At 38.5% G+C, this 16,275-nt stretch overlaps 1 protein-coding gene across 1 annotated transcript in view; it reads left to right on the forward strand.

Annotated features, from left to right (window-relative positions):
- TPK1 (thiamin pyrophosphokinase 1) overlaps positions 1 to 16,275 on the forward strand; it is a 242,577-nt gene that overhangs the window by 73,023 nt on the left and 153,279 nt on the right. Inside the window, exon 4 of the mRNA XM_062506248.1 lies at positions 14,053 to 14,125. Coding sequence (XP_062362232.1) covers positions 14,053 to 14,125 — 73 coding nt within the window. The remainder of the gene's footprint in view (positions 1 to 14,052; positions 14,126 to 16,275) is intronic.

The following is a 16,275-nucleotide window of genomic DNA, read 5'->3' on the forward strand; positions in this document are numbered from 1 at the left end:
ATAGTAATGAATGAGAGGCCAGGAATATTTGGTGGATAATGGAGTACCATGAGGCAAAGCCAAAATCATCTGCAAATTTATTGTTTTATTTCGTATTCTATTGTAAAATACCCTTGGGTGTCAGTGTAATTTTTATTCTCCAACTTGCCTATGACAGAATGGGGATTAAGTCAGTGCTGTCATGTATGTGATCATAATACACCTCATAAGGGGTTTCAAGAACTCTAATAGCATTCCCAGTATGCTGAAGAGGGCTTTCATCAGGAGTATCATGCCTTCCCCATTCTGCAGGATCACAATTTTAATCAGAGGGGAAAGTGCTTCCTTTGCCATGTTCACACTGGAAAAGCTGTGGCAAGTTTTGACTTCCTTCAGTAGTGCCAGCAGAAGTACAGTCATGTTCATGACCTTGTTTAAGAGTTCATCAGAATTTCCCTTTTAGTTCTCATGCTTCTGGGATTTAATATTTCAGCCTGTTCAAGTGCATTAGGCTGGATCATGGCACAGGACTATACACAAGTTGTCAGTCCAAGTGTAGATTTTTCTTTATTGTTTTCCCCAACCTTCTTTGAAAATTAGCCAATTCCAACATACATACACTTTGACTTGTTCCACTCTGTTATCTCTGAAGAGTTAATTATTTTAATCTCTAAACATATTCTAGGAATCTTGAGACCAAAAGCATGAGTTACCAGTAGGTTGTAGCTTTAATTCCTTACTTCTGTATTTAGAAAGTAATTTTAGTTATTTTATTTTCTCATCTTAAAGCTGCATTTGCAAACTGGTTTTCCCATATTATAGAAGAAAGAAATGGGAAAAACTGCTCCTGCGTACTCCTCATTGGAGCTCTTCCATGCACCAACATCAACGAGGAGTACAACTGTAAAGAAATGGCCCTTTGATTCTACAGCTTGACCTCTGGAAAAGCTGCATTGGCTCGTGAATGCTGCAGCCTCCCCTTCTTGGGCCTTGGACCTGGCTGTGACCCAATGGCTTGGAATGAAAATATTCTCCACCTCCCTCTCTATTATGGACATAGGTAAGGGAGGTGGTGTTTTATAGAATTAGGGAGCCACATAGCCAGAAGCACTTCTGATGGGATCTCCAAAAACTGCTGTTGTGTGGACTGCATCTGAGGTCCATTACTACCTAGAGAAAGTGGGTGTGCTGCACTTTCTAGAGTACATGGAGCAGAATTTGAAGGTGGGAATGGTCCAAAACTTAGTGCCTTTTTGTCAGCATGTAAGTCCAAATTCCAATTTATTACCAGCTGGCTGGGTGGTGTGGCTGGCTGGTGCGGGTTTGTTTTGGGTCAGAACTTAACAGGTATTTAACAGGATTTAAGCAATGGCTTTGTTTAAAATGAGGTAGAGTTCTCTGTTAATCTTCAGGAGGACTTTCCATTTCTCTTCAAGAACAGCTGCAAAAGTAACCTTAGTGCAGTTTTTCTGCCAGTCCAGTAAAATATGTATCTCTTGCCTCATTGTCAGGCAGATAGGCCTAATCCTTCTAATATAACACATCTTTCAAAAACTTACCAACCTGAGTCCTGCTGGTATTAAAATGTTTGGAAAGAATTATCTAATTGTGAATTTTAGACTGGAGGAATGGGCCACACTGTCATTCCGTTGAATGACAGCTTCTGTTGAATGACATTGCTAATGATGGTTATACTCCACGTCACCTGCGGTAGTCTTCAGGCTACTCCCAGGGCATCTCAATATACACTAATTCAAAGTGGTTTATTCACAGGTCATTTGTGTCCAGTTTTTGCCAAAGCATTTCCAATGCTGCATCCATTCAGGGTTGTCCTCTCCCTTCTTGTAGTGCATGTGGTGCAAACAGCAGCAGGGATATTAGACCTCTGAATGTCTTCCCTAAGGAATAACTACTATCTCTGTATATAAAGGGATTAGCTTTTAATAACAGCTCATCCTTGCACTTGTATTATTTATAGGCAGATCTTTGTCCTTAAGATCTATTTCTCATCCTATAAGAAAAGTTAATTAATGCATTGGAATTTAATAAAAGATTAAGTGAAAGTTATTATGACAATAATAGAACTTAGTAGAATAGCAGTTAAGGGTTATATAATTTTTAATCATAATAAATTGTGAAGTTCATATGGCCGTATTGTTACATTTCTTTATAATAAGCAGGACACCAACAGCATCAGAGTTGACATTAAATTTTTTTCAGCCACTCTTCTTGGTAGAAAATTATTTGTGCAGAGGACAAGACAGGGATGTGTTTTTTTAATGTGTCTTGCTTATCAAGAATGAGGTATTTTCTGTCTGAGAGTGCTTTTAGGCCACATAGACAAAAGGAGAGAAGAGAAGAGGATTGAGCAGGGGAGCGATTGAGAACATATGTACGTTTGTAATGTTTCTAATATCTCAATCCAGTGCACGGGGTTTATTTCTGTGATTGCCACTTACAAATAAGCACAAATCTATACGTTGACCTGCCTGCATCTCCTATCTGTCAGGTAGGTAGTTATCTCAATGTTTTCATTTGTGTTCTTAAGTGGCAGTAAACTAAATGCTGCAGATACAAATGGGAGGACTGGCTCAGGTTCTCTTCAAACCTTCCCTTCACAGTATGATTTCCTTGCTTTTGATAAAACATTAATAAGGACAGCCAGCTTAAGTAACAGGCAGTAGGAGCTTGATAGGTAGATCCCAGCCACAGCCTGGGTATTAAAAGCTTAATAGCAGTAGTAGCACAAACCTACTTTCTGTGCTGAAAATTCGCTGTAGCACTGTATTCTAACTAATGAGCTGGAGGGAGATGGACAGGCACACACATTTGTTTCTTGAACACAGTTAAGACTCTCATATGTGAAGCTGGCAATGTTCTGGAAACAAGCACTGCCATTATAGCTACTGCCAGTCTCTGAGCTGTTCTAAAGCTGGCTCAGATTTATATACACTTCAGTCAACCAAGTTCTCAATGTAGCCTTGGAGACCCTTCACAGTGCCTTTAGATTTCTCTTGGTCATGCTTGCAGGTCAGTTGTGGAAGGTTTTTTGTGTTTTGGGGGTTTTTTTGTGTATGGTTTGTGTTTAGTTGATGGTTGTTATTTTTTTTTCTTTCTTAGCAAAGATTATGTGGAAAATTGCTCTGTTTTGAATGTATTAAAATATAACAAAATAATTGTACATCCTCTTTTGTTCTACCAATTCTGAATGTAATGATGAATTTGCTTCTGGGCTTGAGTTTTGCATTGGACTCCTTGTGTGTTCTGGTTCACCAGCTGTGTTGCATACAGCTGTGCTGGTTTCTGATGGAGCTGATACAGAGCTTCTCTCTCCCTGGAGAGGAGAGATGCTGGTTATGTGTGCCAGGGAGGCTGTACGTGTGCAGGTTTGAAGGACTGGGACCTAGTGAGGATTTTAGCACATGCATGCAGATTTCTGGTGCTTGTTAGTGATAGCTGTAGTTAAGGCCTCACAGTGATAGAAATAGAATGTGATCTGAAGGAAGGATTACTTGCAGGATTACTTGACCTCTTGCAGAATTTTGCTGCTTTGATGTATTTATCATGCCTTGAATTGTTCAAAACCAGTCTGAGTGGGACTTTGAGCAACCTGATGTAGTAGAAGGTGTCCCTTCCCATGGCAGTGAGGTTGGAACTAGGTGATTGTTAAGGTTCTATCCAGTGCATCATCCTATGATTCTGTGAATTGCTGTTAGCTCTTCCTCCTGAAGTAGGACTGCCAAGTCTGTAGCAAACATAAAAACCAGCACAGACTCCTGTGATTATGAATGCCATTTTATGTTGAGCTGAGGATCAGTACTTCCTTGGTAAAATGAGTTTAATAAGCAGAAGGTGAAATTTTGGTAGGTCAAATGAATACCATGTGTCCACAGGAGCCACCCCACAGGTATGAGAGTTCTGAAAGGCTATGGCTTGCTTCATCATTTTATTATTTATCACCTGTGGGAAAAATTGTGAAAAAATTAATATAAACCAAATTCTCTGCTTTTGTGCATTACCTTAGCTTGATTAGCTACTGATTAATTATTCCACATGAAGATGGGAAAATATTGTATCTTCTGATTATCTCTGTGACAGCTGGTAGTTATGAGTGGTGAAGGAAGCTCTGAGAAGCAAGAAGGACTTCAGGTTTTGACATGGTACTTTGGACAGTGAAAAATTTAGAGTTTTTTTCCCTTAAGGAGTATTTCCCACCCTTACATTGGATACCGCAGCTGTGCAATTACACTGTCTTCTTTTCAGATTAGCCATCCAGGGAGCTGCAGGGATCTTCCCTGTGGTGGGGGTGGTAATAGCTAACTTCTAAAACACACTTTTTTTCAGGAGACATTGGAAGCTGTGTTGACTTCCAGGAGGAGGAACCTGACTGCAGCTAAACTAAAGGACAATTTTAACAGCTAGAATAGCATTTCCTTGTACTTGGGAGTATTTGGGAAAGCAGATAGCCTGTATAGTGGACAGGGTGATACTGCAGCAGGTTTCCTTACATTACTGTATTTCATTACAGGTAGGTTTGTTCACTAATGAGCAGTGAAAATAAAGTTTAGGTCTGGCAAGTTACTGTCAACTAGACATTCTTTTGCATCTATTAAGATGCAGAGCATAGGTATGAGCTTACCTGTTTGGTATAGAAGTTTAAATATTTTACAGAAGAAAATGTCAAGAGAACTGATTTTTCCCTAGATGACCATATTTTGTCAGTCCCTCATTTTTTATCCCTTATAAAAAGTTTAACAAATAAAACCCTGGTAGAAAAGGTATTTCAATTGAATACATCAGGCTGTGATCGGAAGGCAGATTTATTGATACATGAGAGTAACAGCTTTGTTTTGTTTCATAATTTCATCCATATGTCAAGTAACTATAAAAGGTGTTTTTATTCTTTAATTAGAGCTTCATCAGAGGCATTTTAACTGCAGCTGTGTTCATGAAAACAGCAGTTTGAAACACTTTTAATCTTGTGAAAGAGTGAGCTGCTTGTGTGTATTCATAACTGTAAACCTGCTGACTTTGCTAACTAAAATACGGCGCTGGTACCTTGACTCTGTAGAAGTGGTGATACAGTCAGAAGAGCAAAACAAGGATTAAAGTGAGTAGGATCTCTGCCAGCTGCAAAAGCTTTACCCACGTGTCATGTTCCAGCCCACTGAAGACAGAAACACTGGTATACTAAAGAGTTTTCCACCAGTTCCTTCAGAGCTCTAAGCCTACCTTTCATCTTTTTGATTAGTACAAACCTTAAAAGAATTTCTGTTAAACTTTGCAATACATTGTTGTCTAAATCACACGTTCCAGAAAATTATATAGCGTCATCCATTGTACAGCTAAATTGTATAGAAATGGGAGAATGTTCCCTTGATTTTATCTGATTGAAGGGAAGGTGCTTTTTGGTAGAGGTTACTCAGTATCAAATAGAGCCCAGCTCTCATTTTGTATGTGCATTTGTCTTCTGCTGTCTCTCTAATTAATGCTGCTGTGCTGTGCCAGGCAAGAGGTGCCGGTACCTTTTGAAATGCTAATACTGTGCTAGAATACCCTGGTTCTCTGTGTGTTTTGGGGAAGCTGCAGCAGAGGTTAGCAGCAAAAGGTTTAATAAGACCTTCTGCCTCCCAGTGACTTACCCAGTTTAAGCCATACAGAGACAACAGACTTCAAGCAGCTGTCTGCTGTTCTGTGTCTTTTCTCCATTCCTTGCCACATGGGCTCACACCCCCTAAAAGCATTAAGTGATACATTTTGTTCCTCTGCTTGCTCCAGGTGTTTTCAGGATCCTCAGTGCATTGTTTCTATGCAAAGTATTATATATTACCTTATCAGTGTAAGGGCTATTAATATGTTTAAGGTACTCAAGCATGCCTTCACCAAAAGTAAAAATGGTTTGCTCAGTGGCTGCCCCACAGGCAGTCAGAGCCTAGGATAAGAAGCATATTCAGTAACTCTACAGAATCAACTTTGCCTTTCAATAATTGTGGTATAATCAGATGTTTTGGCTTTCTCCTGAAGACTTATCTTCTGTGTGGTTGTTCTTTAAATAATTTTTTTTTTGTATCACAATTCACTTTTCCTGGCTTGTCATCCTACTTAAAGCTAAGTATAGAGATGTCTCTTTTGTGGCCACAAAACAGAATATCCATCTGTAAAATGATACGTACATGAAAATCAGAAAAGAAAATGCAGGCCCAAACAGAAGAAGTATAATCTAGACTTTTGAAAACCTGCAGATTTTCTCGTCTTCTTGGAACAAGTTGTTCAGTAAGGGGATAAATCTCTTCTCATTGCGCTCATGACTCATTGTGTAGAAAGGGCTCTAGAGGATTTCTGCTGCAAGCTACTTACTTCAATTTCTAACCCTGAAGATGCAAAAGGCTTCTTCAAGCTCAATCTTCTCTGCAAGAATGTTTTCCCCTGGTTTTGTAAGTATGTAAACAGATGATAAACTTGGGGCAGGTACTTAAGGTGCTCCAGTGGGAGTAAATAAAGTAATGGAAGCAAGGAAATCCCAGTGAACATCTTTCTTATGTAACTTCTAACTGCTTGACTGTGCTTGATTTTTAAGTGTTCCTAGTGGTGCAAAAGTTTACAGAAAGGACGCCTAGAGTTTAAATACTGGTCATTCAAACTGGCTTTTGATATTGTTCAGTTTTCAAGCCACACTGTAGACATTGTTAGTAGCTGTCTCATTAGGTGCAAAATTATAATATGTGTGTTTCTAGCATTTCTGGGAAAGAAGAGGAATTGTTTATCTTGTCTTGGAAAAATGTGTTGCCTTGTAGCAGCAGCATCTAGTGTGGGTGTCACTCCATGAAGCCCTGAGCCTGCTGTGGCTTCCAGTGCCATCTTTTTCAGACTGGTTTCTGAATCTGTTTGTGTAGTTTGTGACTGCTGTAAGTTGACTGCATTTTAGATCACATCCTTCTGATTCTTCACATGCAGTATAAAATGTTAATAAATAATTGACATTTCTTTAATGAAATGGCTGATTTTTCTCATTTTGAGCAAATTCTGCCATCTGTTGCTTTGACATAAAGAAGGAAAACTGCTTTGGGGGTCTTGTCAGCCTCTATCTTCTCAGTGAGTCAGATACCCTCACCTGCAGTGAGGGTGAGTGCAGAGTGAGTGAGAGTAAGCTGCAGTGCTTATCATTGCCCCCATTTCTTCTGACTTTGAGTCTAGAAGACTGGAATCTGGCAAGTATTTATGTTTTGCTGGCATTCAAAATCATGTCCTTGTGGATGACTCCTGCTGAGGGACTGGAGTGTCTTCTGCCACTGTGTTAATGTGCTGCCATGAACCATGCTGCCCTATGCAAGGATGAAAACTCACAGATTAGCTCCATTTTTAAAATTCCTTTTGCCAGGGATCCAAAAGCAAGGCATGGTGCTTGAGCCTGTGCAATGCTGAATTGTGCTGAATAGCTTCAGCTTTAATTTGCTCTAAGATCATGTATTGCTGTCAGCTATCCTTTTATTTTAAGAAATACTTCAGTCTGTGAGTAATAACAACAAAACCACAGGTATTCAGCAGCAGTCCTTGGGAGTTGCTTGTTCTGAGCATACTGAGTTTTTCATTAAGTACGTATATTTACCTGAACACAGGAGGATGTTCAGCACCGTGGCAAACAAGTGAGTAGTTCTTAAATCTCAGAGCATGACTTAATTTCATATAGTATCAATTGCAACTAGAGAAAAGTTTCAAATATTGACTATTAAAAAAGAAAAATGCAAATAGTTGTAGCTATCATTAACACTCTTCTTTGTCACACAAAGTTTTGAGGCAGGATATAAGCTTCTTCAGATTTGTAATCATAATAGGAGAAGGTTGTCTCTCCCCTGTGGAAGATGTCCCCTGATGTGTGCTTTGCATAGCAGTTTCAACTGAAGGTAATATATTCTTCAATTTATTTTGGATACTTCATTATTTTCAAGGTGACACTGTATACCAAACAAGCATAAATTAATGCATTGTTGCCTTCATATCTTTATTTTTTCTTTATATTGTAGGGTTTCCAAATGAAATAATAATTATATGCCCTTTAACACTAAGTTCTTTAAAAAGTAAGGAAAAAGGAGGCTGTTTTTCAAGGTTGCCTCATGTTCCAAGTAGTTTTAACCACATAACTACCTGACTAATATGAAGATATGCTAACAGTCTGTGCAAAGAATTTAGGTTATCTGTGTATAGCTTGATGTATGCATGTATTTGCTTTCTTTGTTAAATTGGTTTACATTGCTGGCCTTTTTTGGTTTTGTTTGGTTGTTTTTTTTGTGGTTTTTTGTTTGGTTTTTTTTAAGTTGTATTAAATCATATCTGGATTTACTGTAGTGTGTGAAATGCTGTTTGGGAATTGTTTTGTGTAAGCAATTGCATAATGAACATTAGGGTTTTGTTAAGGCCTTGAAGAAGGCGTGGGAAATAGTTGGGGGTTTTTGTTGATGTTTTTTCACACCAAATTCATACAAAACTAGCACATCATTGTCAGTGCCACCCTACTACAAACATTATATAGTGATAAGGGAGGTTTTGGGAATTAAAACAGCAGTAATGGGCAACACAGAGTCAGAAAAAATAACTGTCTTCTAGACTTACTGTCTTCAAGACTTACTGTCTTCAAGAGAGTCTTGATTAGGAAGTAGAGGATGGAGAAGCTAAGGACTGGGCTTTACCTGGTTTTTAAAGGTCTCGTGATAATAGTAAGTTATGGAATCATTTGTGGCACCTGTTCAAGATCAATCAAACCAAAATTCTTTTCTATGGCCAGTTTGAATTCATTAATTGTATTGGTATTTTAGTGTTGGGCTTCTGAGCTGCAGGCATGACCCTTTCTTGTGGTAACCTTGCAGGTAATGCATGAAGGTATTTATAGATTGAATAGACATTAACTCTGAATATATCTCACTATCTGACATTTCTCCTTTACCCAGAAGCTCATCTCTGTGCAGCTACTTGGAGCATCTGAATATGCTGCTCTGAGACAATATATAAAAGGTGCCTGCTTGTGCTGTGCATATCTCTGAGAGTTAAAAAGGCACTTTGATCTTCACAGCAGATAACAGTATACTTTTGACAGATGGAAGCACACTTAACACCCTTCTAATGAAAACAGCCCTCACTTACTCTTTCTGTCAAGACGTCAGGAGGGCAAGCTGAAAGTGCACCTTAACAGTTAGCAAACACAGAGTTTAGAGTATTATTTTTTTTTTGTTAGGGTTTTATTGTTATACTGAGATTTTAGTGCTTATCCTGAAATAGTGCTAGAGAGTTTTATCTTCTGTATTCCCAAATACTACATGCTTACGAAAGTCAGAGCTGACTTTGCTTCATGTTCAGTTTGCAGCATTTTATCGTCACTGATTTTTTTTTTTCTACAGGGATGTAGCTTGTGTGTGCCTATTACTTCAGGGTAAAAGACACCCATTTTGAAATTTATTTTTAATAGTGAAGAAAAAACATAGGGAACCCACTCCGTGCCCTCAGATGATACAGCTGATATATAGGGGGACACATGGTTTATCTGCATGGGACTATGTTTTGTAGCTGAAGGAATCAAAGGTTATGCAGATACTGCCTTTAGATGCTCATGTCTCTGATGTTAACATTTATTTAAAAAAGGTTAATTGCACACAATTATGTGCCAAAGGAGCTACGTCACAAAAAAAGTCAATAGTACTAGGAAACTGCAACTTTGAATTAATGATAGAGCTGAGCAGTTATGCCCAAGCATTTTATTTAAGAAGGCAGCATGGGTTTTTTAGTATAAACTGCTACAGTGTGATAGTTTTGTGTGGGTTTTTGTGTTTTTTTTTTATTTTCTTTTTCATAACTGTGTGAAAACGCATATTTAACATTTCACACTGAATTCTTAAAGTGAGTGAATAAAGAAGCAAGTATTCTGATGTTTTAAATTTAACACACTGTTCATCAGTGTTGAATATTTAAAAATAATGGTGCTGTGTCTATTAGATGCATTACTTCAAGGCAAAAGGCACAATTTTGCTTGTTTAGGATAAGAACCTAAGAGTTTAAATAGCTCCTATTTATTTTGTAATCTGTCAGTGATAAGACTCAATTGCTGCTTTCTGGTACTGGTGACTAAAAATTTATTGTGATATCTGGAAACTATCTTCAAACTTGCTGGAATCTCTTTTTTCCCCTCCCTGCTTTCCAGCCCAGCATCCTGGGAGTTCATAAAATTGTTCAGTCAACATTCAGCCTTTATCCAATTTGTATAAATCATCTAGCTGGGATCCATCTCCAAACTGCTGAAAAATAGTGTTGTTTTTTCTTCGTAATCTAGCTAAACCTTTAAAGGTTTCATGTGGAAACTATGGGGTTTTTATTTTTTAAAAAAGTTGCTTGTTACATACATAAAAGATAAGCACTCTGGTATGGAAGTGCCTTTGGGTCCTTATCTGAAAGTAATTGTGGCCCTCTTGGCTACATACTCATTTTAGATGGATGCAGTATGGTTCTAAAATAGATGAGGAAAAAAAAAAAGGCAAGTCCAAACAACAATAAAAAGCACACACCTAAATCCAAACAAAAGAAACCCTTCAACACCCAGAAAAACCAAAAGAGATTGAAGAGAGTAAGAAAAACTCTACTTGGTCCAAGCCTCTGAAGATTTTTTTGTTGCCCAGTGCCTGGTGTTATGCTTCTTGACAGCTCTGGAAAAGACTTGGTAGACTAGGCTGATCTCACATGAATTTTATACTTTCAGTCCCATTAGGATTAGGGATTTGGCCCACTCCTGATTAATGTCAATATAAAGCAGCAGAGAGTCAAGTCAGCTGAGCTGGTCATGACCTTATATGCAAAGTGATAATAGCTAATGAGACTGATAAAATGTGGTTGTGAAATGCAGTAGACTGCATCATCTGGACTGTTTAGAAATTAAAATTTTAAATTGCACTAGGAATTAAAGACAAATGGGCAAAAAGTTAAACTCCTTCACTAAAGCATGTGTGTCAGATATGTCACAGAAAGATGTCAACTTCAATACAGTTATGCATCAGAATGAGAATTATTCATCAATTTGAGTTCAGAGGACAGGAAAACATGGGTTAGACTAATATAATACCTGGTTTTAATCTGTACTTTAAGTAAGGGCAGCTGCTTTAACTTTTATGGAGAGGCCTTCCTTGTTACTTTTCTCCTGGCATAATTTCTCCCATTCAAATAGAAATAAGCTTGATGTTGATTCTCCCGAGCCTGTTTTCCTGCATCAGAGTCTGTATTCAGGAGTAACTACAAAACTATATGAAAGCAAGCAAGTGAAACCCAGTTATTATAAAATATTCTTGTCTTACGTATTATTATTATCATTCTTGTATGAAGGGTTTTTCCCATATACCTCTGTCTCAACTATTTCCTCTATTTCTATACTAGTGCTAATCTCTGAGCTTAGTCGCTCAAGAAGAATTCTTCACAAAATGAACTTTGTTCACTTGTGTGAATTAGAAAGAGCCTTGACTCAGATCTGCTCACCTGGATCAGGCAATTTGTTCCACAGAACTCAAAAAGGACTGTGTCAAATGCAACCTTTGCCTTTGATTCTATACTGAATGTTGCCTTACTTTTGTTGGTTTGCATAGTCAATGAGCTACAAAAAGCATCCATCCTCCCTCTGATGATAAAGCAGACATATTTTTCATGTCTGTGAGGCAGACAGTGGAGTTGAGATTTACTTTTTTTTTTTTTTTAACCAGGCATAACTTTCTGGACTTTCCTTGTTTCTGGTGTTTCTAAAAGGGAAAGAGAAAAGAAGAAGGAATTCTCTTCGTGGTCATTAATGGGAGGCCTAGATATCTCGAAATATTGAAGTCTCCAGCCACAATTCCTTATTCCCTTTAGTCACTTCTAGTTTTGTAGTTGCTCCAAGTGAGTGACTTAGAGAGGGTATATTGAAAATGGATATAGAGCATCATAGCAAAGGAGACGTGTTCAGGAAGCCCAGACAGGAGCCTCAGCAGAGCCCACAGGAGGTACAACTGAAATGCCTGTTCCTTCTGCTTGGAAAAATTCAGACTAAATTTTTGATTGGAAATTGTTTCACTTTGGATGAGAACAAAAGCTGTGAATGAGTACTTGATTCTGAGAAGAAACACTGTTTTGTCTAATTCTTCTCCCACTTATGTCTCTTGAGGCATTCAGGAGAAATAGTTGATTATTTAAAAGCACTACGATTTGTAGCTGCTGTAGAGAAAAAAAAAAAAAGACACTTTTGGATTTGTATACGGCATTTCAGTAAGATAAACAGCTTTTTCATCACTGTGGATGTCTGTGTCATACCAAGCTGGCTTTCCATGACAACTAGCTGCTGTTTTTCCTACCCAATCTTCTGGAACACCTCCAGGGCTTCCATTCAGGGCCACCACTGAAATGCCTGGAATGAATTTATTTTTAACGGCTCTGTTTCAATTAAGAGGAAATAATTATAAAATAACAAATGAAAGAGAATACCTGCAGGTTTTAGGCTTGCTGTATTCAGTAAATATTTCATTAGGATACTCATGGAAAGGTAAAAAACCAGCTATTTAAATTTTCACTTTTGAAAATGTGGTATTTTTTGTACATTGGAAAGGTCAGTCTTTACAATGAAGGAGCAAACCTAATTTTCTGTTTAGTTTTGAACCATAATGATGGAGGCATATGAAACTGAGCACTGAAGCATTTGCATTTCTCCTACTTGATTCCTGTGTCCTCCGTAAAACCCAGGGCAGCAGGGACTGCTCTTGTGACTGCAGTGAGTATTGGACCATCACTTCTGGTGGGATTATTTTTAGAACATCTCGTTTTATAACAATCTTAGTAATAGTGGAGAGCAGGGAATTTGAAATGCCGAAGTTGCACATGACCTAACTCACAGCAATTGTACTTACCAACTTCTACTGGAGAAGCTTTCAGTTTTCAAAGAAAATGGTGTCCAGTAACCACACATCTCTTTTGAAATCTTTGCATGGACACAGAACATGAGATTTTTTATAAGTTTTACTGATATGAGGAGTTTCTAGATCCTGCAGCATCCCTCTGAAATTATGGAAAAAATATGTCCCACTATATTGTCCTCAGTTCCTTGTAACACAGTTTAAACTAGAAACTAATTTATTGATGAGCTTTCATCCTCCTTGTAAAGTGTGGTAGCCGTGGAGTTAACTAAACTCACAGCTTTACTTTCAAAACTCAGAGCAGCCTTATCTGTTGAAACAGTAGAAACACTCTCTCACCTGTCTGCTGCTTCTTAAAACTCAAGAAATTGTTCAAGATGGAAAGTTGTGTTGAGTGTTTTAGGGGGCATTTGTGGGCTTTTTCAAAATACTTTGTTACAGTGTTCTTGCTATAGCACAGGGAAAGTTTCATTAGGAATTTGACACAAATTTATATAATAAATATTTTTAAGTGTCCTGCAATTTAAAATCTACATGTGGCAAGTTAAGATAAATATCACAAAATTATTTCCATGTGCTTTGCAGCAATATTACTGTACGGATGATAGTTAGGAGTTGAAATTAAGTTCATGTGAGTTAAAACTCACTGAGTATTTGGCTTCCGTATTTTGGAAGTCTTTTTAATAATCAAGAAGAGTAGAACTGAGATGACATCACTAACAACTAAAATACAAGTCCTTGAAACATTTATGGCATACCAGCTGTCCAAGAAGCATCATCATTATCATCTTCTGACAAATTATATCCTCTGAAGCTTGATGCACAGCACTCAGATATGCTATTTCAAACACTTTGCTGACTGAAAGATGCATCTGAAAGATACTTGAAAGCTGTCTTTCTAGGACCAGCTATGCAAGTCTTTCCAACCCAGTGAGATATATAAGCATTTAAGCAATGTGCAGATCCCTCAGCAAAGGGACAATAGATTTACCAGTTTTACATTTAATTTGTTACTTTATGTTGTATCACCTCACATCAGTTTGTTTTAACATGTTTTAAGGAAGTCATATTCTTTTAGAAGATTAATGCTTGTACTCCTTAGTACTCTTAAGAAAATATATTGAGATGGATTAATTTTTCATTTCACTGTTCATTGCTTTCCTTTCAGCTTCTTGCCTGATTACATCAGTGGTGATTTTGATTCTATTCAGCCTGAAGTCAAGGAGTACTACAAGGTCAAGGTAAATTAAATCCCTTGGAGTATTTGTGTGATTGATCATTGTAAGATCCAAGCCAATAGTGTTCCCATTGGTCATGAAGTGATTCTGTCTCCATTGCTTCTTTTGAAGCTTCACTTGTAAACACCTGAGAGACTCAGAAGTTGTGCTTTGTGGCACTGCATTAATGCTTAAAATAAACATAGGAGGTGCAGTTTTCATGGTATCAGGTGATGAAATAGATCATGTGTTGGTAGAGGTTGCAACATTTAGAAGCTAGGATAAAACTTCCTGAAAAATCTGTGACTTCTTTTGCATGGTCAGATACAGAGAAATAAAGGTTAACTTACCATGATTCCCACCTGATGGGAGCCCACATACTTTATAGAGTTTCTCAGTATACTATTTGTAGGATATGACTTTAACTTTTTAGAGGAAAGCTGCAGATGGAGAAATCTCTCTTTTCTCACCCACTGAAGCATTGAATTACAGTCAATTACTTCTGCTACACTGGTGGAGTGCCCTCCTTAATGAGTTATTGGATGAATTTCTGCCTGTGTTAATTTATTTACAGTGGGCAGCATAAATGTAAACTCACTTTTCTCAGGTTTTAGAGCTCAAAGTTCTGCCTTTACCTGACTCTTTGGTATTTAACACTTCACCTGCCTATTTGTTTAGGCTTTTGTGATGATCATAGTTCTCTACCCTGGCATCTTGGACAGCAGGCTTCTGCAAATTCAGAGTTTGCCTTAACAGGCCAGCATACCTTTGCAGCAGGCTGCACTTGCAAGAGGATTAAGTGTTTGATCCTTCTGAGGTAGTTGATTTAGTCTGCTGCTAATTCATGTATAAGAATAAAATTTGCCTAAACTCTTCCCTAGTGGACATGGGATCAAATTATTAGAATAAAAGGTTTCATACTGTGAGGGGAGGGCTGGAAGAGTGTATAGAGTAGGGTTTTATTTCCATATTCTACCCCTTTTTTAGAATTTTGAAATGTGCTGTTCATCTCTAGGAGAACTACTCAAGAAAAATGCTCAGGAATCTAAATTACAGCTTGGGAAGTGAAACTAAAATAAAAAGCTTTGGATTAATACTATTCACTACAGACTGAAAATTCATGATCTGTGAATAAATTAATTCAAAGAGTATTTGGATAACGCTCTTGGGCATATGGCATGACTCTTGAGGGTGATGCTGTGCAGGGCTGAGAGTTGGACTCACTGATCCTTGGGGGTCCCTTCCACCTCAGCTTCTTCTGTGAGTTTGTAAAAGGGGAAACTGCAAAATGCACTACTCTGTTAGGCATGGACATGGGCAAGCCCAGTATCAGCACAGGCTGGGGAATGAACAGATCAAGAACAGCTTTGGGGAGAAGGACCTGGAGGTGCAGATGGGTGAGGGGCTGGACATGACCCAGCCATGTGCACTCACAGCCCAGAGAGACAAATGTGTCTTGGGCTGCATCCAAAGCAGCATGGGCAGCAGGGCAAGGGAGGGGATTCTATCTCTCCAGTAAGACCCCCACCTGCAGTGCTGCATCAGCTCTGGGGTCTGCAGCACAGGAAGGACATGGACCTGTTGGAACAAGTCCAGAGGAGGACACCAAGATACTCAGTGGGGTGAAGGGATCAGGAGATGAGGAAAGGCTGAGAGAATTGGAATGGTTCAGCCTGGAAATGCTTTGGACTGACCAAATTGCAGCCTTTCAGTACCTGAAGGGAGCATAAAAGCTTTGTAGCAGAGCTCTCATTAGGGGTAGAAATTATCCAAGACACAGACTCTCATTTAACAGCATGAAAAGGGTCCCAGTTTATTCTTTTTACAGATTAGCGATCCTGACTCTTAACTAATTACAGATTTTGACTGCAGCAAACTCCCACCATAGGTTTCCCTTGCAGACTCTGAAGGCAGGTTATTTCTTGCTGGAATATGACTGCAAGTATTTTATTTGCTGCCTCTGACCACAAGCTTTCACCTAGCTCAACTCTGACTTCACAGGCACACTGCAGGGTCTAACTACAGTCAGTCTTCCCAGACTGACTTCACAGCAAATTCCTCACTGCAGCAAGTCTCCCTCCTATTCAGTTACTCCTCCAGTCTTTTTTTAATTCATTCCTTCAGCTCCTTCCTCAGGCTCCTCTAGGCCCTCTGCCTCCAAGCTCCCTTGACCA

The sequence above is a fragment of the Cinclus cinclus genome, chromosome 1 (assembly GCF_963662255.1).
Source record: "Cinclus cinclus chromosome 1, bCinCin1.1, whole genome shotgun sequence".
Lineage (NCBI taxonomy): Eukaryota > Metazoa > Chordata > Aves > Passeriformes > Cinclidae > Cinclus > Cinclus cinclus.